At 44.4% G+C, this 22601-nt stretch overlaps 1 protein-coding gene across 1 annotated transcript; it reads right to left on the bottom strand.

Moving 5' to 3' along the window:
* Nucleotides 1-251: 251 nt before the first annotated feature.
* Nucleotides 252-22183, bottom strand: LOC117379917 (alpha-2-macroglobulin-like). The gene is made up of 31 exons (XM_055226318.1): nucleotides 22150-22183; nucleotides 21783-21954; nucleotides 20957-21041; nucleotides 20631-20748; nucleotides 20363-20501; nucleotides 20108-20217; nucleotides 18974-19129; nucleotides 18215-18439; nucleotides 17549-17606; nucleotides 11958-12103; nucleotides 11335-11484; nucleotides 11054-11197; nucleotides 10329-10443; nucleotides 9161-9305; nucleotides 8399-8627; nucleotides 7977-8103; nucleotides 7495-7616; nucleotides 7000-7051; nucleotides 6843-6926; nucleotides 5974-6150; nucleotides 5800-5875; nucleotides 4268-4424; nucleotides 4054-4128; nucleotides 3803-3965; nucleotides 3207-3394; nucleotides 2812-3036; nucleotides 2616-2728; nucleotides 1753-1843; nucleotides 735-803; nucleotides 496-601; nucleotides 252-417 (listed from the first exon to the last, which is right to left on the bottom strand). The coding sequence occupies exons 2-31, from the start codon at nucleotides 21898-21900 to the stop codon at nucleotides 362-364; spliced, it is 3819 nt and encodes a 1272-aa protein (XP_055082293.1). The 5' UTR covers nucleotides 21901-21954; nucleotides 22150-22183; the 3' UTR covers nucleotides 252-361.
* Between the last annotated feature and the right edge of the window lie 418 nt (nucleotides 22184-22601).

The following is a 22601-nucleotide window of genomic DNA, read 5'->3' as shown; positions in this document are numbered from 1 at the left end:
TGTGACCTTTATGCTTCTGTCAAGAATAAATCTAGAAATGTACCATCACTTTTGGGGTTTTCTGTCTTTTAAAAGGTAAGATTTGAGTAGTAATACTTTTACTTGAGTAACATATTGTACAATGTAACAGTACTCTTACCAAACCAGGACTAAACCAGGACTAAACCAGGACTAAACCAGGACTAAACCAGGACTAAACCAGGACTAAACCAGGACTGATTACACACATATAACACACATATGACACACATGGAATAGAACACAAAGTACAAACCTTTAATGTAGAAAATCACAGTGTATTGTGTAAAAGTGTTTGTATTATCGTTGTATTTATTTGTGATGTAATACTTGTATCAGATGTTTAGTCTTTCGTTGGTGCAGCACAGGGGGAGGTGTACTCTGTCTCTGCCTCATCACCTGAAAACATTAAAAGTACACAGATTAGTAATCGATGAAAAGTACACAAGTATTCAGAGTACTGCAGTTTTGTAGTACTTGGCTGGTAGTAGTCGTAGATTTTGACCACAGCAGGTTTGAGGTTGTGGACCACAGTCTCCCGAATAAGACGCAGAGAACAGGTCACCGGCTGGTCTGTGGACAACTGTGAAGACAAGGGAATAAGTTATATAAGAACTAAACCAGGACTGAACTGGGACTGAACCAGGAATAGACCAGGACTGAACCGGGACTGAACCGGGACTGAACCAGGACTAGATAAGTGGTTTTAAACTCACCCCACTGATGTAGATGAGAATGTGGTCACCGTTTTGCTCCACTCGGTCGATGTCATTCAGAGACTCCAGCTGAGAAAAAAGAACATGTCAACGGTTTAAATTTAATTTATAAAACTGAATAACTGAGTAACAAAGTCTGTGACACACGTCTGTTTAAAGTCTGTGACACACGTCTGTTTAAAGTCTGTGACACACGTCTGTTTAAAGTCTGACACACGTCTGTTTAAAGTCTGACACACGTCTGTTTAAAGTCTGACACACGTCTGTTTAAAGTCTGACACACGTCTGTTTAAAGTCTGACACACGTCTGTTTAAAGTCTGACACACGTCTGTTTAAAGTCTGTGACACACGTCTGTTTAAAGTCTGACACACGTCTGTTTAAAGTCTGACACACGTCTGTTTAAAGTCTGACACACGTCTGTTTAAAGTCTGACACACGTCTGTTTAAAGTCTGTGACACACGTCTGTTTAAAGTCTGACACACGTCTGTTTAAAGTCTGACACACGTCTGTTTAAAGTCTGTGACACACGTCTGTTTAAAGTCTGACACACGTCTGTTTAAAGTCTGACACACGTCTGTTTAAAGTCTGTGACACACGTCTGTTTAAAGTCTGACACACGTCTGTTTAAAGTCTGACACACGTCTGTTTAAAGTCTGACACACGTCTGTTTAAAGTCTGACACACGTCTGTTTAAAGTCTGTGACACACGTCTGTTTAAAGTCTGACACACGTCTGTTTAAAGTCTGACACACGTCTGTTTAAAGTCTGACACACGTCTGTTTAAAGTCTGACACACGTCTGTTTAAAGTCTGACACACGTCTGTTTAAAGTCTGACACACGTCTGTTTAAAGTCTGACACACGTCTGTTTAAAGTCTGACACACGTCTGTTTAAAGTCTGACACACGTCTGTTTAAAGTCTGACACACGTCTGTTTAAAGTCTGACACACGTCTGTTTAAAGTCTGACACACGTCTGTATGTGTCTTTGGGCACATCTGTCTTAGAGTAACTCACGTTCTTGACAGATTTTTCGTCCGGCACAAATCCTGAGAGCACCTTCACGTCCAGGATCACCATGTTCGTGCTGTTCAGATCTCCAAAGTATCTGCAGAAAAACAAAACAGCCAGATCTGAGCCACATCTGCCTCACCTGAGCAGAACGAGCCGCTCACACATGTCCACCTCAGGTCACTTAGACCAATCACAGGGCAGCATTGTGCTTTGGGGCGGAGTCAGTCAAACTAACCAAAACAAACATGGCGACGTAGATGGACTTTTGTAGACCAGAGACCCATCTCCAGGTCTTGAGCTGGTCTTGGTCAGGACCAGTGGTGGAAGAAGTACTCAGTTTGTTACTTAAGTAAAAGTACAGATACTGCAGCAAAAAACACTCAAGTAGATTTTTACATGGAAAAGTAAAATTTTTATTTAAGTAAAAAAGTAGATGTTTAAAAATGTAATTAAAGAGTAAAAAGAAAAAGTATTTCATGCAGATTTTGAGTCTTATAAAGTTTCAAATGTGGTGATTTTGATAAAGATTTGAGCTGAATTTTGTTCAACAGAAACAACTGAGTCAGATGTTTTTTTTCTGCTTTTATTTGTATATTTTTGTTTTGCTCAAATTATGAATGTGTAAAAATAAACCCTCAGCCTTTTCAGCAGGTTTCACACAATAATAAAAAATACTTTTACTTTTCCAGTTCACAAATGTAGTGAAGTAGAAAGTACAGATATTGCTCTCTGTACTTAAGTACATTACTTTACTTTAGTGGTAATACCACCAGGAATAGAGGTATTACCATGACAACCAGCGCTATCACTGGGTCTACACTGGGGCATGTCTGCTGTTGCTGGTTTAGAGGGCGTCATGTACTTACTGAGCCTCTAGGTGGAGCTGGAGCGCAGAGCCTCCACAATCCATCTGACTCTCGACCTTTACCCCCAGAGTCCTGACCTCAGACGGGGTCGGGATGTTATAATGCAGCGAGATCTGTCAGAAAGGACTCAGTCAGGGAGAATATATATATATAAAATGTATATACAGAGTGTATGTTAGTGCCCTCTTGGACTGACCTGCACAGAGGCACAGGCGCTCCCCGTCACCTCCACACTGTACTGCCCTGCGGCGCCCCCTAGAGCACGCTCCTGGTACAGCAGCTTGTTGCTCGGCTCCACGGTGAAGGATAAAGACCCCTCTGTAGGCCGGTTCAGATCCTGGACCAGAACTGAGCTGGACCCGTCCGGATTGAAGATCATTGCGGAGTACATGGACAGTGCCTGCAGCGCCACCACTGTGTCCTAAAGAGTCATTACATCTGAATCACACTGGCACTATTACTTAAATAATACAAGAGTTTTACTACTTGTAGTATTTGTAGAAGCAGCAGCAGGTGTAGTAGTAGTGGCAGTCGTAGTAACAGTCGTAGTAGCAGTCGTAGTAGCAGTAGTAGCAGTAGTAGCAGTATTACCTGAGTAGACCTGAAGCCTCCATAAGAATTCTGTTCTCCCGTGAGCCAGCGGACGATCTTGGAGGTGTAGCCCTGGTCCTCCAGACTCACAGACGACTGAGAGAGAATGGAGAGGAGCACATACGAGGCGATCTCCACCGAGAGGGAGGAGGAGGAGGAGGAGGAGGAGGACCAGTGCACCCGTGTATCTACAAACACAAGAAAAAGGCACATTGACAGAAATGAGCCTTTCCTGAATATATTTCGAATGACGTGTCTCTATCTTTCACAAGTATAAGACAAATAGACTAGTACACACCACGGATCAGTGTGAACCTACTGCACACTGAGGATTACACACATGTAACACACATGTAACACACATGTAACACGCATGTAACACACATGTAACACACATGTAACACACATGTAACACACATGTAACACATGGAATAAAACACAAAGTACTACATTTAATGTAGAAATATCACAGTATTTTGTCTAAAGAAAGAGTGTTTTTATTATCATCCTGGTATCGGGATTGGTATCGAGTATTGAGTCTATTCCTTAGTATTGAAAGTGAGTTTGAGATGTTAGTGTCTTGTCCCAGTCCTTGCCTTCCTCTGTGGCTTGAGAGCGCAGTTTGTTTAGGAGCTGAGCGTGAGTCTCTGTGTCTCTGGCCAAACTGAAGACATAAGCCATCAGAGCTGTGGTGTAGATGTTCTCCATGTTCTTAGAGTGGTTCTTCAGACAGGAGAGGCTGTTTTGGATCACCGAGTCCTGACCAGACACAACCAAGGAACAAAGGAGACAATGTACAGTACAGAGGAGGAGGAGTAGTACTAGTAGTAGTGGTAAAAGTACTTACATTTCTAGACCTGTTCATCTCCAGAAAAGCAGCTGTGATGTAAGCGCTGAGGGTGACGGTATCAGACACTCCGCCCTGAAGAACACACAGGCTGAAGTGTCATGCCCAAAGACACGACAGAAGATACTAAGAACTAAACCAGGACTAGACCAGGACTAGACCAGGATGAACCTGGTCTAAACCAGGTCTTAAACAGGTCTTTCCTAGGCCTCACCTTCATCCTGTTGTTGAATAGTTTTCCTGAAGGCTCGAAACAACCATCGTCCATCTGTCTGGTCTCGAGCCACTCCTGAGACTGGTGCACCTTCTTTGGGTCGATGTAAACAAACGCCTGGGCCTTAGCGAAGCACCGCACCACGAACGCCGTCAGCCTCAAACACAACCACACAATCAGACGAGAAAGAGAGACCGCTGGGTATACAGGGGCCACAGGGGGCACCAGCGGGTCGAGTGCAAATCATTGTTTGTTTTAGTATAGACTGTTTATATAAATGAACATAGCTAACAAACTAGCCACCGCGTTCCAAACAGGAAGTGATCATCGGCACTTCCGGCTCCATCGACTCTGGATCTAATTCACTTTATATCAGAAATCTGTCACGCCTCTGTCTGTAACTTCAGTCAAATGAAGCTCATCGAGGCTAGCAGTTCTCGCGGCTAATTTGGAGCCAAGATTCACATTTGAAATTCCAACTACAAGTATCATAGCAACCAAAGAGCCAATCCGGAGCGAGGCTGTTGAAGGTAATGCCTCTTCCCGCCCACACCTCTGGTTTAGCAGGGAGCGGACGCTTAGCAACGCTGTCACCCTGTTGCTAACGCTAACGTGAACGACCTGGGGGAAAGAAGGAGCCTGATTTGTTTGTTATTAATGTTCATATCTTGAATCACTGAAAAAACTGCTAAATAAAATCCTCAGGATTGCCCCGGGTTGCACTCTGTAACAGTAAATGCAAAAGTGAGACAGACGAGGGGAAAGATTATGCGCAGAAGGATGCACTTGTTTTGATCATACACACACCCTCATCATGAAAAACACACTAAGAAATACAAATGACGCAGCTTTAAGTTAAAGACAATGGATCTGTCCATCAAAGAAGGAAATAGAGCCACTGCACATAAGCTTGACATTAATGAACCGATGGTGCGACGTTGGAGGCGGCAGGGGGAAGAACTTAGTCAATGTAAAAAGACGACAAAAGCTTTCAGAGGAAATAAAAGCAGACGGCCCGTGTTGGTGGTGTTTTATTTCCTAAACATGCAGGTGTGTTCATCCCGTGTTGATAGCGTGTCGGTGCCGATGTTCAGGCATAGTTTGACTCAAAAACTCAAAAAACCTCTGTGTACCGCGTCTTTCTGCGTAAATATCTCATGTTACAACATAAAAACCTGCGGCTTGTATATGTACAAAATGTATTTTCTTTTAAAAGTTTGCTGGTGCGGCTTATATTCAGGTGCGCTCTATAGTCCAAAATGTATGGTATGTAAAAGGTCCATAGATTCAATCAGAGCTTTATAAATCAAATACTTGCAGAGTGTTGTGTGAAATTCAGGTCTATTTTCTAATGTTTATTTATCTTGATTTTTGAGGTTCTTGTGGTTCTTGAACTGTTGCAACACAGAGATTTCCCTGTTGTGGGACAAATAAAGGTTCTTTTCATATCTTATTAAATGCATTATTATTACTACTACTATAACTACACCTAAAACTACTAAAGCTACTACTACAACTACTTCTAACCCTACCATGTGTTCCCTTCTCCTCGTCCGAAGGTGCTGTAGGCTCCATGACGGTCTTTGTAGTTCAGCTGTCTCTGGTATCCTACAACAGAACAGGATCACTACACTTATACAACTGATGGGAGGGCATCTGACACACATGGACATGTGAGTGTGGGAGGGCATCTGGCTGAATCTCACCGCTGCTGAGGAACTTGAGGGCCCTCTCGTTCACCTCGGGGCTGAGCTGCTGTGTGGTGTTCAGATACTGGAGGATGTAGATGTTTGGTGCGAGCAGAGCCATGTTCTGCTCTCCACATCCATAAGGCATCTTCAACAGACCGTCCAAGTTCTTCATGGCACGACCCAAAATGTCTCCTAAAACAAAGAGCAAAGAAACAGAGCCCCCCTGTTCAAAGAAGGATTATCTTTCCTAACAAAAATTGAAGAGGGAGTATTATAAAAAATATTTTTTGCATCTTTCTCCCATGTCATAACATTGTTTCCTAATTAAATAGTTTGAGTAATCGGGCGAACTCTCTCGCTAGCTTCTATAACTGCTAGCTTCTATAACTGCTAGCTTCTATAACTGCTAGCTTCTAAACTGCTAGCTTCTATAACTGCTAGCTTCTGTAGCTGCTAGCTTCGATGAGCTTCATGTCACTGGCGTCACACTCACTCAGTTCACTTCTTTATACAGTCTACACATGTATCGCAAAACTATAATATTATCATATCAGGAGCCATGTATCGAGTATCGGATCGTGAGGGACCCTGCGATTCCCAAGCCCATTTTAAACACATCCTGGGGTATTACATCAACATTTGACAGGGAACTTGCCTGGTAAGCAAAAACTACATGCTTTTGTTATAATGGGAATGACTGATAAGTGGACCGACCAATCAGAGCAAGGCATTCTCCATTCGGGTCAAAACAAACATGGCTTTAACATTAACTGCAGAACTATGTGTTTCAGGTCATGTTTGTAGAGCTCTAAACTACAGGGTTAACAGCTTTTACACAGAATAAGACCCCATGGACGCCATAGTGCAGCTTTAATCGTCCTTACCCAGGACAGAGACTGAGGCTCGGGCAGATCCAGGGATCACATTTTCCGGCAGAGTCAACTCCACCTGCTCCTTCAGAGACTTCCCTGGAATAAATATACCATTATAAAGCAGGAGGATGGAAGGGCATGTGACACACAGGGAGGGCATCTGACACACCTTTGGGACAGAGGAGCCAGTTGAAGGCCTTTGACACCTCCGATCCTTCAGCCTGAGGAGGACAAACACATGGGTTTATTCTGTAACAGCTAATACGTGTTTTTAGACAAAGCAGGAAATTCATGTTTGATCGTTTCAACATATTAAAATCTGGTATAAAGTAGTGCTCATTTGTGTTAAATGTTCTAAGTTGGTACTGGTACTAGTATCATGCAGTACTGCTAACACACAACACTTGTAACATGCAGCACTGGTAATGTGCAGTAACACGCAGCACTTCTAACACGCAGTACTAATAACATGCAACAATGGTAACACACGACATTTGTAACAAGCAGTACTTGTATCATGCAGTACTTGTACCATGCAGTACTTGTATCATGCAGTACTTGTACCATGCAGTACTTGTACCATGCAGTACTTGTACCATGCAGTACTTGTATCATGCAGTACTTGTATCATGCAGTACTTGTATCATGCAGTACTTGTACAGACCTGGACCCGGAGCACTCTGGTCACCACATCCTTGCGCCCTCTCTCTGGAACACTCATGACCTCATTATCACACTGGACCGCCGACGGTATGGCCTCTGCTGTCACGGTAATGTTTAAATCACCTGAGAAACAAAGAAGAGACTGAACCAGGACTGAACCAGGACTGAACAGGGACTAAACCAGGACTGAACCAGGACTGAACAGGGACTAAACCAGGACTGAACCGGGACTGAACCGGGACTAAACCAGGACTAAACCAGGACTAAACCGGGACTAAACCGGGACTAAACCGGGACTAAACCAGGACTGAACCAGGACTGAACCAGGACTGAACCAGGACTAGACCAGGACTTATAATATTCCACAGTATGACATAAAACACTTCTGTCTCTATGGAGAATGGTTTTAACTTTCTGTTTCCATGGAACCATGCCCCAGAATGTTCCGCAGTGTGTCTTTACAGTAGTGTGTTGCCGTGTTACCGAGGGAGGAGGCGAGCAGAGTCCAGCTCAGGGTCTTTTGTTCGTTGCCGCAGAGACAGGACGTGTACTGGTCTGAGGACAGAGGGGTCAGAGTGAAGTCAGCAGAGGGCGCTACACGCACGTCCATCTGAGGGCCACACAGAGCACAGGATCATGTACACTGCTGCTGTGTCCTTGGGCAAGACACTTCTTCACTTAGGAAACACACATAGTACTATTACAACTGTTACTACTACTATGAGGCGTGGTGGTAACATTCTATATTCTGTTATACCTGAACCTGACCTCAACATACTACGACTACAACTGCAACTACTGCTAAAATGACTACTACTGCTACAGCTACTACTACTGCAACTACTACAGCTACTACTAATACTGTTACTACTGCTGCTGCTGCTGCTACCACCACCACTCCTCACCATGATGCAGGAGGAGAGGTAGTTGAAGACAGTCGCCTTCAGTTCGAAGCTCTCTCCTCTGATGATGGAGTACGGCAGGACCTGCTCCAGGAAGAATGGCTGAAACACGGTGTGCTGCTGTGGGGGCGCCAGTCCGATTCCCTCCTGCGGCGACAGGCAGAAGGCTTCGGTCTGCCACGTGGTGATAGTGTCTGGGACTGTGAGGGGCAGCGTCACGTGGCCCAAGGCTCTGGAAGGAATCACAGCCTCTTACATCACCTTTGTCAGAGCACAGCTGGATTGAAATGCACTTTGAATGAATATAAGACCAAATACACAGTATTTCAATATTTAAAGATGCACCAACTCGTGTTTTCAGTTTGATGCCAATTCTGATACTTTAGTTTTATACCAGTAGTCAGTTTCACTGGACTAAACCCGGACTAAACCTGGACTAAACCAAGAGAAAACCGGGACTAAACAAGGAACAAATCAGTACTAAACTGGAAATAAAATGGGACAAAACACAGATTAAACCAGGACTAAACCAGGACCAAACCAGGACCAAACCAGGACCAAACCAGCCAAACCCTCTCTGGCCTTGGGGTCCCACCGGAGGAGCTGGAGGACGTGTCTGGGGTGAGGGAAGTCTGGGAGTCCCTGCTTAGACTGCTGCCCCCGCGACCCGGCCCCGGATAAGAGGAAGAAAATGGATGGATGGATAATCCAAGACTAAACTGGGACTAAACCAGGATTAAGTGAGGAGTGTGCAGACTGACTCACCCCACTTCCACCAGGTCCCAGATCCAGGTCTCGGGGAAGAAGGTTCGGACAGTTTGGATCACAGGAGGAGGAGGACGAGCAGGTGTATCTTCGTAAGCCAAGTGAAACATCTGTGGCGTCGGCATCCCTCTCAGAGGTCCCCTGACTGAAATAAAACAAACAAGATTAAGTGTGACGCTCGCTCTTCACCGAGTGTGACGCTCACTCTTCACCGAACGGAGTAGACACATTACTTTGTTTGTGTCTCGGGGTTTTGTTCTTTGGGTGAACCAGTTTCTGTCTTAAAGTGTTTGTGGGTTTGAAATAGACCGGAATTTCATATTATCTGAAAAAACATTTGAAACTATTTTTTCTCCTATAGTTTTACCATTTAGCCCCAAATATATGAATTCACCCAGTGTTGTGCTGCTTTGACTTGGATTTATATATTTGGGACCAAATTATTTAAAAATGCCTAATGTCTAATGTCCAAAGGCTGAATATGAGACTATTATTTATTTTCTAACATTCAAATTGGAATGTTACGTAATCTTTTGAGGCTGAACCTATTTTTCAAAAGTCTCTAGTCCCATGTAGTCTGCTGAGGTAGGAGCCAAACAGAAGGAGCCAAACAGAAGGAGCCAAACAGAAGGAGCCTCACAGAAGGAGCCTCACAGAAGGAGCCTCACAGAAGGAGCCAAACAGAAGGAGCCTCACAGAAGGAGCCAAACAGAAGGAGCCTCACAGAAGGAGCCAAACAGAAGGAGCCTCACAGAAGGAGCCTCACAGAAGGAGCCTCACAGAAGGAGCCTCACAGAAGGCTGGTAGAGTCCTGGTTTGGCCCTGATTCAGGTCCAGTCCCTGTTTAGTCCTTGTTTAGTCCTTGTTTAGTCCTTGTTTAGTCCTTGTTTAGTCCTTGTTTAGTCCTTGTTTAGTCCTTGTTTAGTCCTTGTTTAGTCCTTGTTTAGTCCCTGTTGAGTTCTGGTGTGCTCCTGGTTCAAATCTTGGTTTACTAAACATAAATATCTCTGTAGTTTTTAAAGTAAACATTGACACGTGTGGTAGACTCCGCCCCGTCCCTCTGATTTCCTCTGTGTGCATATTTAATCATGTATGTGCAGAGCCCTCGTGTGTGTGTGTGTGTGTGTGTGTACCCCCACACCCCCACACCCCTGCACATGATGCTCACAGCCGTGTCGTGGAGAACTGTAGCCGTAACGGTTTTTAAAGTACTCATTCCCTCTCAAGTTCACACATGTTGGAGTCCGGATGAACAGATTAGTCGCCATTTTGAGTCCTCGACCCTGTAACATGAGTGAGAATGTTACACTAAAGCATAAAGCAAGTCACACAAACTAATATTTATAAAGATACACTTAACTTAAACTTACACTTTACACTCACCTGATAAATATTTATACATTTTACTGGTTGGCAGCTTAATTTCTGACTGTTTTAAAGAGGGGGTATTATACAAAATCTTTTTTTTTTTCCTTTCTGCCATGTTGTAATGTTGTTCCATCATCAACTCTCCATAAATATACAAAAACATGATACAAAACTGTACACCACAACTTCACAAGTTAGTCGTTTCATTAGTGGGATGCAGCTGATTGTGTTAATGTGTGTTGATGTGTTGATAAAGCTCTGAAGGGGGAGTGATTTAGCGCTGAGAGCAAAGGAAAGAGGACTCAAGTGAACATCAAAAACAAAAGTGACACTTATAAAACATGTTAATACGTTGTTTTAGGTGAATATAACATTTTTAAAACAATAAAGGTAAATTTGGTGTATGTTACAGTTAATACTCCATAGAATAAAATACCCCCTCTTTAAATATATTTGTTCCAATTTGTTGTTATTCATCTGACACACAGGGATAGCAGGACGGAAGGGCATCTGGCGTAACTTTACCTTGAGTATGTGATAGACATCATCCTTGTCTGGTCTCTCTGGGAGATAAAGACTTTTCCTGGTTCGCACTTTCACACAGCCCAAATCATCTTCAATATGATACGGAAACTGCTCCGCCCTTTGGACCGGCAACAGGGAGAACAACTGCACAGAAAAGACCTGGTTTAGACCTGGTTTAGTCCTGGTTTAGTCCTGGTTTAGACCTGGTTTAGACCTGGTTTAATCCTGGTTTAGACCTGGTCTAGTCCTAGTCCAGTCCTGGTTTAGTCCTGGTCTAGTACCTTGTCTGCGTCCAGACTTTTTCCTGGTTTGTGGATGAGGACGCTCTTGTCCACTGCACTGATTCCACACAGAGTCAGAGGAGCAGCTGAGACTTTGAGAGAGCTCTGCTCCCCAGGGACCGAGGAGGGAGGAGCGAACTCCAACTGCACCTGGAATACACACAAATACTGCTGATAGTACTACAACTAATAATGCTACTACTACTGCTAGTACTACTACTGAGACTGCTACTATAGATTCTACATCACTGAGAGACAAAAAAGTATTTTATAATTACACTAGTGTACTACTACTACTACTACGGCTCAGTTCTAGCCTGCTGCATCTGGGTGGGCACTAATACTACCACACCCCTTCTGTACCTTGTTGCAGTACTTGTACCAGTACTTGTTGCAGTATTTGTACCTTGTTGCAGTACTTGTACCTTGTTGCAGTACTTGTTGCAGTACTTGTACCTTGTTGCAGTACTTGTTGCAGTACTTGTACCTTGTTGCAGTACTTGTTGCAGTACTTGTTGCAGTACTTGTACCTTGTTGCAGTACTTGTTGCAGTACTTGTACCTTGTTGCAGTACTTGTTGCAGTACTTGTACCTTGTTGCAGTACTTGTTGCAGTACTTGTACCTTGTGACCGAAGCACTTCTCTGTGTTGAACTCTTTGGATGCAGCGATGACACTTTCACTGGGCAGGACTGCGTAGGTCACCAGGGTCACAGCGGGGGCCATGTCACTGGTGATCTCCATGTTAAAGGTCAACTCCCCCTGCATTACTGAGAGACAAAGTATTTAATAATTACACTACTACTACTACCACCACTACCAATACTACAACAACAATAACTACTACTGCCACTACTACTACTGCACTTGATATTACAACAACTACTACTGTTCTACAGATTGTACATGACTGAGAGGCAAAAAGTATGTAAGTTTCACACTACAAGTACTGCACTTTTTACTGCTACTCCAGCTAAACCTGCTACTCCTCATTGGCTCTGTTTACACGCACACCAAAAATCTGATCATAATCTGATTTCTGGAGTTATCAGATTACTGAAACGTAAACAGTTCCACCTGATGTGAAAAATCTGATTTCTGATGGTTCACACCCACAGACTGTACAAACAAGTGGAGTAAAATGAAGCTTATAGTGGCCAATTTGGAGCTGGAGTTCCATATTTGGAATTCCGACCACTAGTATCATAGCAACCAAAGAGCCAATCAGGAGCGAGGCTGATGAAGATAATGCCACCACTGGTTTGGCAGGGAGAGGCGCTTAGCAACGCTGTTAATCGACCTATTCTTAACGATAGCAGGTGCGACCTCAGAGAAAGAATTCAATTCAATTCATTTATTTTTGTAACGCCCAAAATCACAACAACAGTTGTCTCGAAGGGCGTTCATGTTTTGGTTGATGGGGGAAACCGGAGTACCCGGAGGAAACCCATCCAGACACGGGGAGAAACATGAAAAACTCCACACAGAAAGGTCTGGTGACCCGAGGATCCAACCAAACCCTCTTGCTGTGAGGCATGAGTGTTGCCACTCAGCCACCGTGATATACACACAAAAACAAAACAACAGGAAAAATCAGACAAAACAAGAAAAATCGGCCAGACGAGGAGGAGGAGAGCCGGAGGAGAGAAGGCACCTGACTTGTCTGTTATTAATGTTCATATCTTGATTTAGAGACAAAATACTGAAATAAAACCCCCACGATCATGTAGAGGGTTAATATGAACGTTTTAGGCAGCACTTACCGAGAGCTAGCAGCTTAGCTACGTCCAATTATATATACACTCTGTTCTCACCTGTGCAGGTTTTGACCAGGACAATGATGCAAACTCATCAGTAAAAAAAACTTCTAAATTCTTATTCAGTGTTTCCTGTAGATTTTGTTAAGATTATGGTGGAATTTTAAGATAATCTCATTTAGTCTCATTCAGTTTGTGAGTATAAATGTCACTGCTCATATTTATAGGCTCCATATTACACTGTTTCATGATCTCTGTTCCAATGTTGTTTCCTCATTACAAACAGACCTGGAGGTGTGTTTTCTTCTATTTCATCCCTTCTGACCACCAGAGGCGATGCTTCAAGCACTGAATGATCACTCTTGTCCATGCGCAGGTCGAGAATTAATAAGAAAATCACTTATGATCTTCCGGTGACCGACATGAGGCTATATAATCACGTGACTCCGGAAGCACAGTCCCTTTTTTCTTCTTGCGCTTAGGTCAAGTGTGTTGTGGTTACTGTATTGTGGCTTATGCCTCAGAGTCCCGTGGTCTGTGACTGAAGTATATCAGGGTCGGGGTAGTGAGTGCGACTTGCCCTGAAAACAGGGCCCGGGGTCCAGGGCGAGGAGCAGGGTGAGGAGCAGAGCGAGGAGCAGGGTGAGGAGCAGGGCGAGGAGCAGGGCGAGGAGCAGGGCGAGGAGCAGGGCGAGGAGCAGGGCGAGGAGCAGAGCGAGGAGCAGGGCGAGGAGCAGGGCGAGGAGCAGGGCGAGGAGCAGGGCGAGGAGCAGGGCGAGGAGCAGAGCGAGGAGCAGGGCGAGGAGCAGAGCGAGGAGCAGGGCGAGGAGCAGAGCGAGGAGCAGAAGACACAAAGAGGTCCTTGGAGGGAAGACTGTGTCCAGTGAGCTACAAAGGTCCAGGTGAGGGTGAGAGGACATGAGGAGGTCCCTGGACATAAGATGGTGTCCAGCGGAGCTACAACGGTCCAGGGCAGGAGTGGACAAGTCGGGACAAGACCGGACTGGACACGACGGTGAGCAGAGAACAGGCCCGCGAGCAGGAGACAGATAGGTAAGCAGGGCAGGCAGGCTGGTGAGCAAGCAAGGCAGAAATATGGTTCCGGATATTCTGTTTGTGTTGTTCAATGATTATTCCGTGATGTGAAAACGCTTGGTGTAGCGTTTGATCCGGCCCCGAGTCTGATTGGTCCATGTTTGGCCAGATCATTCTGTCGTAGGGAATGATGGAGGGACCAAAGATACAGACTCGAGAAACAGTTCAACAGAGTTGATTTGCAGATACAGGATTGTGAATGAAGATAGACAAAGCAGACAGTTGGGAACGGTGTAAGCAGTTGTCTTGGAGCAGGTCATGGGTCGCTGGGTCAGAGGCTGGGGTGCTCGTACCGATTGTGGAGAACTGGGTTGGAGACGGAGGTGCAGATTGGTTCCAGGGAGCAGGATCACAGTGGATACGCAAACAAGTGAGTATGGCACGTAGAAAAAATGGAAGATGACAAGACGATCTAGCCCTGAGTGTCAGATCCTCAGTCGTTTCGTATTCACAAGTGAAGGCTTAATTGCTTGATCAGAAGCATGTGTGCAGAGGTGGTGCCAGAGTCTCCGCCCAACTCCAGGCTCAAACACAGAAGGGAGGGGGGGAAGACAGCACAGAACACTCAAAAAATCCCAAATCCTGACAGGTAAGTGGTTTCTGCATTATTTTGTGGGAAATGATAATGCGTTCGGTGGAGCTGGTTTGTATTTGCTGCCGTTTTTTGGTTCAGCTTGACTTTTGTGTGGTTGCTATTGCCACATTTAACTAAACTTATTTTGTGCCTTCAGAGCATGTTCTAATTTAAGTTATACCAGCAGTGGTTATTGTTCACTTTGAGTTTTGGGGGGATAATATATTTTAGTTGTAGTCTACCACCAGTGGAGTTTTCAACGTGGCATTTTTTATCCCAGTACTGGCGGATCAAGAGTGGCGTTTTCAGCTCGACCTGATCTGCCCTTGGTTTTGATGGAGTCCATGTGCTGTAGAGCTTGCTTGACCCAGTTTCAACCTGAAGATGGACATGATTTATGTCCCTTCTCTTTGGGTGTGGACCACCTTAGAGAAGGTTTGACTGAGAATGCTTGCATGAGTTGCAGCATTATGCCAAGATTCCTGCGTGTTGACTGCCTGGCTGCGTTTGGAGGAGCTGGGATCTTGGTGCCCTCTGATATACAGGACACTCTGTTGCCAGTGAGCGGGAAGGTGGTGAGAAAGCGCTCTGCTGTTGGCAGCGCTTCCCTTATAATTTAGATGACAAGGTTCTGCGTCTTCCTTTTTGGTTCATACCTCTATGAAGTATATTGAAGAACTATATGCCTGCTGGTCGGATACAAAAGCGTTTTCTAAGCCAACGTCTGATGGAAGGCTTCTTGATGCCATGCAGGATGTGCCTAAGTTTGGTCTTGGGCATATGCCTGCGATTGAACCAGCTATGGCCTACCTATCTGTGGCTCCAGATGAGGCTCTGAGACCCAATGCCAAGTGCCCACAACCTCAGTGCCGGGCTACTGACAAATTGCTGTGCAAGGCTTATGACTCTGGGGCGCACATGAGTTGTATCGGCAATTCCCTGTCCCATTTATTGCTGGGTCTAGAGACTTCACTAGAGGCTTCTAATGTCGATCAGACTACACAAGGTTTGGTCAACACGTCTCTTAAAGCATTTGCTTTTATGTCAAGGGAGCTATCCATCCTCACCCAGGTGCGTCGGCATGTCTGGTTGGTTATTCAAGATACTTTCAAGAAAACCAGAAACCTACGTCCAGTTTTAGAACTGCGAGGTCTCAATGTGTTTTTAAAGGTCATGCCATTTCACATGCTACACACCGCGTTTTCCCCACGCGAATTGTTCATGATTTGAAGGATGCTTATTTTCATGTATGCAATTACTGGATGTTCCTTTGCTTTGCTTTGCAGAGGAGACATTTTCAGTTCGGGGTCCTCCTGTTTGAGCTGTCCCTATCACCTAGGGTGTTCACTAGAGTGGTGGTAATGGCCTTGGCTCCCCTGCAGGTGCAGGGTTTGAAGATTCTACCTTACGTCAATGACGCAACACAGGGCTTGTACTCGATTATGTGAGCCATTTGAGTCTGAGTGTGAATATGGACAAGAGCAATCTGGTCCCGACCCAGAACACTGTCTTTACGGCCTTAAAAACTGTCACCATGGTTGCTTGCCCTTCACCCACAAGGGTCGACAACATCATGGGGATGCTGGGTGCATTCCGAGCAGGAGAAGCAGAGGTGTTCTGCACCATCTGGAGGGTCTTTGGCAGGGCCGAAGTGGATCTGTTTGCTTCACGTGAAGCAACCCATTGCCCTCTCTGGTTCTTTCTGATGGACAACACCAGCCCGCTGGGTCAGGATGCACTGGCTCACGACTGGTCTCATGTTCTCCTCTACGCCTTTCCTCCATTTCCCCTGATTATTCAAAGACTCTTGAGAGTTCTGCAGGAGGGATAACCTGGTGTGTTTACATCCATGTTGCATCATGTCTGTTCAATAGGATTGTTTCAGTCAAAAAACAACTCCATTCACCTTCACTAGAATCATTTGGATGATTTCAGTACTAGAATTTCCAGTCTCTGGTAAAAGGAGCTGTTAACTTGAAAACTATCACTTGATGACATCACAAGGTGGAACAGAGCATTTTGAGCTTTGGAGATGTAGACAGAATAATAATAAAGGGTTACTCAAACGTGTGAATGAAACAAAACATAACTCCAGGTCTGTTTTTGAGGAGGGAACAGCGTTAGAACTTGTAAATGTGTAAAATTAATAGTAATACCTTTAAATTTTAAGCATCGATTTTCAACCAGAGCAGTCTCTGTTATAATTTTATGATAATACAAAAACTAGAGCAACACAGTCTAATATTGTTATGCCATTATGGTCCAGGGTGTTTTTACAGTGTGGGGGCCGCCATAGTCTCAACATTCTTGGTGGGTGTGATGCTAACTGAAAGCACTACTCTATTAAAAGCTCCATTACTCAAATTAGACTTAATCTGAGCTTTATTTTATCGCAATCTGACCAGAACTTGACTTGGTTGAAAATGCAACAAGTGAGATGATTTGTGCTGCTAAACAAGTCTCTCTCATATAAAATTACAGTCACAAGCTAGCTAGCATTAGCCAACAGTTTTTCAGTGAGTCACTCTCACCTTTTTGTGTAAAATCAAACTCCTAAACAGAACCATGAACACTCAGACTGAACACAGGCTCCTGCAAATGTGCTCTTTAAATGCATTTTGGGTTTTTTTCTTGAGTTTGCAGATGATCTTAAAACAGTTTTGTCTGTATTTGCTCATGTGTGCATTGTGTCACCATGGTAACTGCTGAACATTCAGTCTGTAGAGTTACATGTAGAACACGCCCAGCGTGATGTCACTGCAGAGTATCAATAGGAAACACTGTCTTACTTGTGTCCATGTACGTGGTGTAGTGTCCATATTTAACGATGACTCCTCGGGACAGGACCTGAGGAAGGACAGAAGACAGTATTTAGATTCTCTGGACAAAATTACAAAAGATAAGCTAAGCTAATTCCAAAAAAGGAAGTGTGTTGCAACACTGGAATTTCCTCATTGTGGGTGAAATTATTGCAATTTGACTAAAAAAGTTATTGTACAAAATAGTTTCTAAATATTTCTAAGGCTTGAGAAGATAAAAGGGTTCACTGCTGACTAAAATGAAAACCTATTCAGGCTCTCCCCAGGGATGTGTGATGGCACCTCATTTATTTAGGGTTATTTAAGCACAGAACCAGCATTTGACCCATGTTTCAGTGTCTCCAGACTAAACCTGCATTTGACCCATACTCCAGTGTCTCCAAATTAAACCTGCATTTGACCCATGTTTCTGTGTCTCCAGACTAAACCTGCATTTGACCCGTCCTCAGTGTCTCTGGATTAAATCTGCCAAACCAGTGGGATCCATCTCCAGATCTGGAGCTAGTCTTGGTCAGGACTGTCTTAACTGGAGGATTTCATTTGTTATGCATGTTTTGGGTTTTGGGGACACTCATACACGGGGAGAACATGCAAACTCTGAATACTATGAGCTGTGCCAACCACTGTGCTGCTCACCAGATAGATGAGGGTGGCTTTCCCTTGGCCCTCTCCCACAATGTTGTAGCCCACGGTGAAACTCTCTTTGGCCCCACACGTCAGGGTCCGGTCCTCGCCGACGACCTCCAGAGTCGAGGTGGTCTTGGTGTGGAGGGAGGGGGCTTTGATCTCCAGCAGGGACAGAGACGCAGTGGTGAAGTGCGGGTTCATGCGAGTGGACACAGACTCGTTATACAGACTCGCCTGTAGAGGAGAAGTTGAAGGTCAAAGGTCAGAGGTTTAAGGGGATTAAACCAGTGGTTCTCAATGTTTGAGGCACTGCTCTGTCTGAAACTCTGTTACTCAAGTTAGACTTTAATCTGAACTTTATTTTAACACTATCTGACCTTAAAGAACAGAGTTAACTAAGACTACACCAGGTGAGATGATTTGTGCTGTTAAACAAATCCCTCTCTAACATTACACATGCTAGTTAGCATTAGCCAACAGTTTTTCATGAAACCATGACCATGAAATCTTACTTTTTTGGATTATGACAGAACCAAAGTAAAAAGTACCATATTCACAATTTTCTTATTGTGAAAATAAACCAGGACTAAACCAGGACTAAACTGGGACTAAACCAGGACTAAATTAGGTATAAACCAGGACCAAACCCAGGTCTGACCCAGGTCTGACCCAGGTCTGACCCAGGTCTGACCCAGGTCTGACCCAGGTCTGACCCAGGTCTGACCCAGGTCTGACCCAGGTCTGACCCAGGTCTGACCCAGGACCCACCTTGAGTCTGATGCGGCCTGTGTATTGGCTGGTGTTGAACTTGAAGGTAGCGACCCCGTCCTGGTCGGTGTTCAGGGTGTGGAGCAGATCATTGTTTTTCAATAGATGGATGTCAGTGTTAGAGACCGGAGTGTTGTTGTAATGCACCGCTTTCACCTGCAGGGTGGATAAATAAATAAACAGGCTGCGTTCACTGAAATCAACACAATGTTTAATTGTTAAAGAGGGAGTATTATGTCAAATTGACTTTTTGGAGCTTTCTCCCATGTTATAAAATGCTCTTCGCTCATCAAAAACATGCCTGAAAAAGTGTTAAGACGTCATCCTTGCATGTTTGATTAATTTAGCGATCTTTCCTGGGCCCCATTTCAACCCTCCTCACGGTTAGATGCACAATGCTTCAGCCACAAGCCGACACCAACGCGTGACAATTCTCCATAAATATACAAAGACATGATACAAAATAATTCACTACAACTTCACAAACCTAACGCGATGTGCAGTAGTTTCATTAGCGAAATGCACACTGATTGTGATGTGACTGTGGTCAAAACAAACTACTTGGCCGTCAATCAAACCAAAATAACAAAACAACGGAGATACATGTAAATAACTCCATTAATAAAGAACCTGTTTCCTTAGCTACTCACTTAAACAATTATTTCAGGCTATGTTCAGGCGTAAAAAACTCAAAAGCACCTGATGCAATTGGTCTACATTTTTAAAAGAATCTAAGGATCCTCTTGTACGACCAGTTACCGATCTCCTCAATATGTCCTTCCAACGGCCGGTTGTCTAAGCTGATCGGAAAGTAGCTGCAGTTACACCAATTTTTAACTCAGATATGGCTAATTATCGACCAATAAGCAAAATTCCTGTTGTATCTAAAATAACTGAGTTATGAGTTTATGGAGAATCATGTGGGAGTGTGGGTGATGGAGGGTTTGAATAGGGCCTGGGACAAATCACTGAAAAAACCTCTTCAGACGTGTTGTTTTTTATGAGGGACCAATGTTATAGCACGGCAGAAAGCTAAAAAAAACACATTTTGCATAATACCCCCTCTTTAAATTCTAGGACCAACCTTCCAGTGTCAGGACAATAACACTGGTTTGATTGTCTGAGTAGAAGTACCTGTAGCTCCAGTACGTCTCCACTGTTGTATCTTGTGGGAGGATTCACAAACTCCACTTTCCCAAGTTCATACGAGATCTTCACCCACTGTTTATTCTCCTGCTTCAGGCCTGAGGAAAAGTATCAGGATTTAGGTTTGAACAGAGGAGCAGAGGGAGCAGGAGTAACAGCAGAAGCAGCTGGAGTAGTAACAGTGGTAGTAATGGTAGTAGTAGTGGTAGCAGCTGTAGTAGTAGTAGTAGTAGTAGCAGTTACCTGTTCCCTCTTCAGTCATCATGGCGTGTATGGTGTAGTGACTGTATACTTCATGATGACCAGTCATTATGGATGTGGGCGTGAGCTTTTTTAACTCAGATGTTTGGAAGGAGAAGGACGCACAGCCATCTTTGGACACCTACAAATACAAATACTTTTACTGCAGTATTAGTAGACGTAGCAGTATCAGTACGAGGAGATTAGTAGTCGTTTTAGTAGTAATAGTAGTAGTAGTGGCAGTAGTAGTAACAGCAGTAGTATTGATTACCTGCTGGTTTTGGATACTGCTGTTTTTATGTATATAATCTATGCGGGTATCACCGGCACCGTCGCTTTTGCCCAGAGTGAGCTGCACCGACCCCGGCACCGGCTGACCAAAAGTGTATCTGAAAATGAACAATACACAACTGTGTTCACAGGGAGGGCATCTGACACACAGGGAGGGCATCTGACACACACGGGGAGGGCGTCTGACACACAGGGAGGGCATCTGACACACAGGGAGGGCATCTGACACACAGGGAGGGCATCTGACACAGGGAGGGCATCTGACACACACAGGGATTCAGGAGGATGGGAGGGCATCTGACTTACTTTCCACACACTTTGAATGGGAATTCATCCGGAGCGATGCTGACTTCAGCTGGAGCCTCCACTTCAACAGAAAACTTTGGCAGAACTGGAAAAAGTGTCATTCACAAATCAGTCACCTGATTACTCCACAACAGTAATCTGATTACTCCACAGCAGTAATCTGATTACTCAAAAAATCAGATTATGATCTTTTTTTGTGTGTAAACAGTCAGTGTAATCCCTCAGTCGTCCAGGTCTGATCCACAGCAAAAGACGTTTGTTTTGGGTTTGAGGATGGAATCATAGATCCTGTTTAAGGAAGGATTGTTTTTCCTAACAAAAATATCTTCTTTAACTCTCCTCTCAGTCCATTTCTTTTCTCTGGCTCAGATCTGAACCTCACTCTCTTCAAAGTTGTGGTCTGTGTCTTTGAGATGGAGAGAGCAGCTCAGGACCTCAGTCTGCTGTTCATCTACATCTCAAAGACACAGACCACTCCTCCTCCATCTATAACTCCACCCTCAGACCCAGTACAAACAAAGAGAACAATAGCGGGGTCGTTAAAGGTTGAATTGGGTAGTTTAAGATGAAACTGTAAACAAAAGCTGTTTCCAGTTTCAGCTCCTCCTTCAGACAGATATAATGCAGTGTCCAGCAGGAATCTGACCAGAACTGAAGAAACGGCTTGGACGAACAGCCAAATGTCTTCACTCCTACAACAATTTGTCCAGTTGACAGATTTAAACTTCATCTTTTGCTATAGTAGCAGTAATAGTAGTATTAGCAGTAAAAGCAGTAGTCGTAGTAGCAGTAGTAACAGTAATCACAGTACTTGTAGTATCCTTACCATACTTCTCCACATCAAATTTGTGTGTAATCTCATGTCTCGCCCCTTTGACCTTCACAGACACAGAGTAGCTGCCTTCTTTGGCCTGAGGGTCCAGGTCAAAGGTCAACTGTACCATCCTTCCATCTGTGCTGCGGTCTAACCACTGGGCCACGCGGTTGTTCTGGCGGTCCTGGTCAGTACAACCAAATATTACACAGAGTGCACGAGTACACAAGTACACGAGTGTTTGAGTACACAAGTACACGAGTACACGAGTGTTTGAGTACACGAGTACACAAGTACATGAGTGTTCAAGTACACAAGTACACAAGTGTTTGAGTACACGAGTACTCGGTCTGCGTGAGGAAATATAAATGTGATTTACCTTAATCTCGATGAGCTCGTACTGCAAGAGGAGCACAGACACAGTTAGAACAGATATTTTAACAAAAATGTGGCAAAGAAAGCCGCCATGTTTGTTTTGATACAAATGGAGCTGTGTGTATCCTGCCTCCTACTGTTTACAAAAGGTACTACAGTCACATCTGACCTGTGTCCACTGCCTTGTCCTGCAGAGACACATACAGAGTGTTTCTGTCTCTGTCTCTGTTTATGGACAGGCCTCATGTTCAGATCCTCCAGATTCACTCACTGAGCCGCACAGGCTGCACTAGCACTGAGTCATGAGACAGGAGCTGGAGTTTAGACCAGACCAGAGAGAGACCAGAGAGAGACCAGAGAGAGACCAGAGAGAGACCAGAGAGAGACCAGAGAGAGACCAGAGAGACCAGAGAGAGACCAGAGAGAGACCAGAGACCAGAGAGAGACCAGAGAGAG

Source organism: Periophthalmus magnuspinnatus, chromosome 13, assembly GCF_009829125.3.
Source record: "Periophthalmus magnuspinnatus isolate fPerMag1 chromosome 13, fPerMag1.2.pri, whole genome shotgun sequence".
In the NCBI taxonomy this organism is placed as follows: domain Eukaryota; kingdom Metazoa; phylum Chordata; class Actinopteri; order Gobiiformes; family Gobiidae; genus Periophthalmus; species Periophthalmus magnuspinnatus.
Note: the sequence above shows the minus strand (reverse complement) of the source record. Positions and strands in the feature narration are given on the sequence as shown.

Bases quoted from the DNA above. Each gene is read 5' to 3' on its own strand.
- LOC117379917 (XM_055226318.1), bottom strand. From the start codon at position 21,900: ATGGTACAGTTGACCTTTGACCTGGACCCTCAGGCCAAAGAAGGCAGC. The intron at 18,440-18,973 runs GTGGGTCCTGGG...TCTCCTCTACAG, and splicing joins CAGGCCGCATCAGACTCAAG to GCGAGTCTGTATAACGAGTC. The intron at 8,104-8,398 runs GTGAGGAGTGGT...TGTGGCCCTCAG, and splicing joins ACCTCTCCTCCTGCATCATG to ATGGACGTGCGTGTAGCGCC.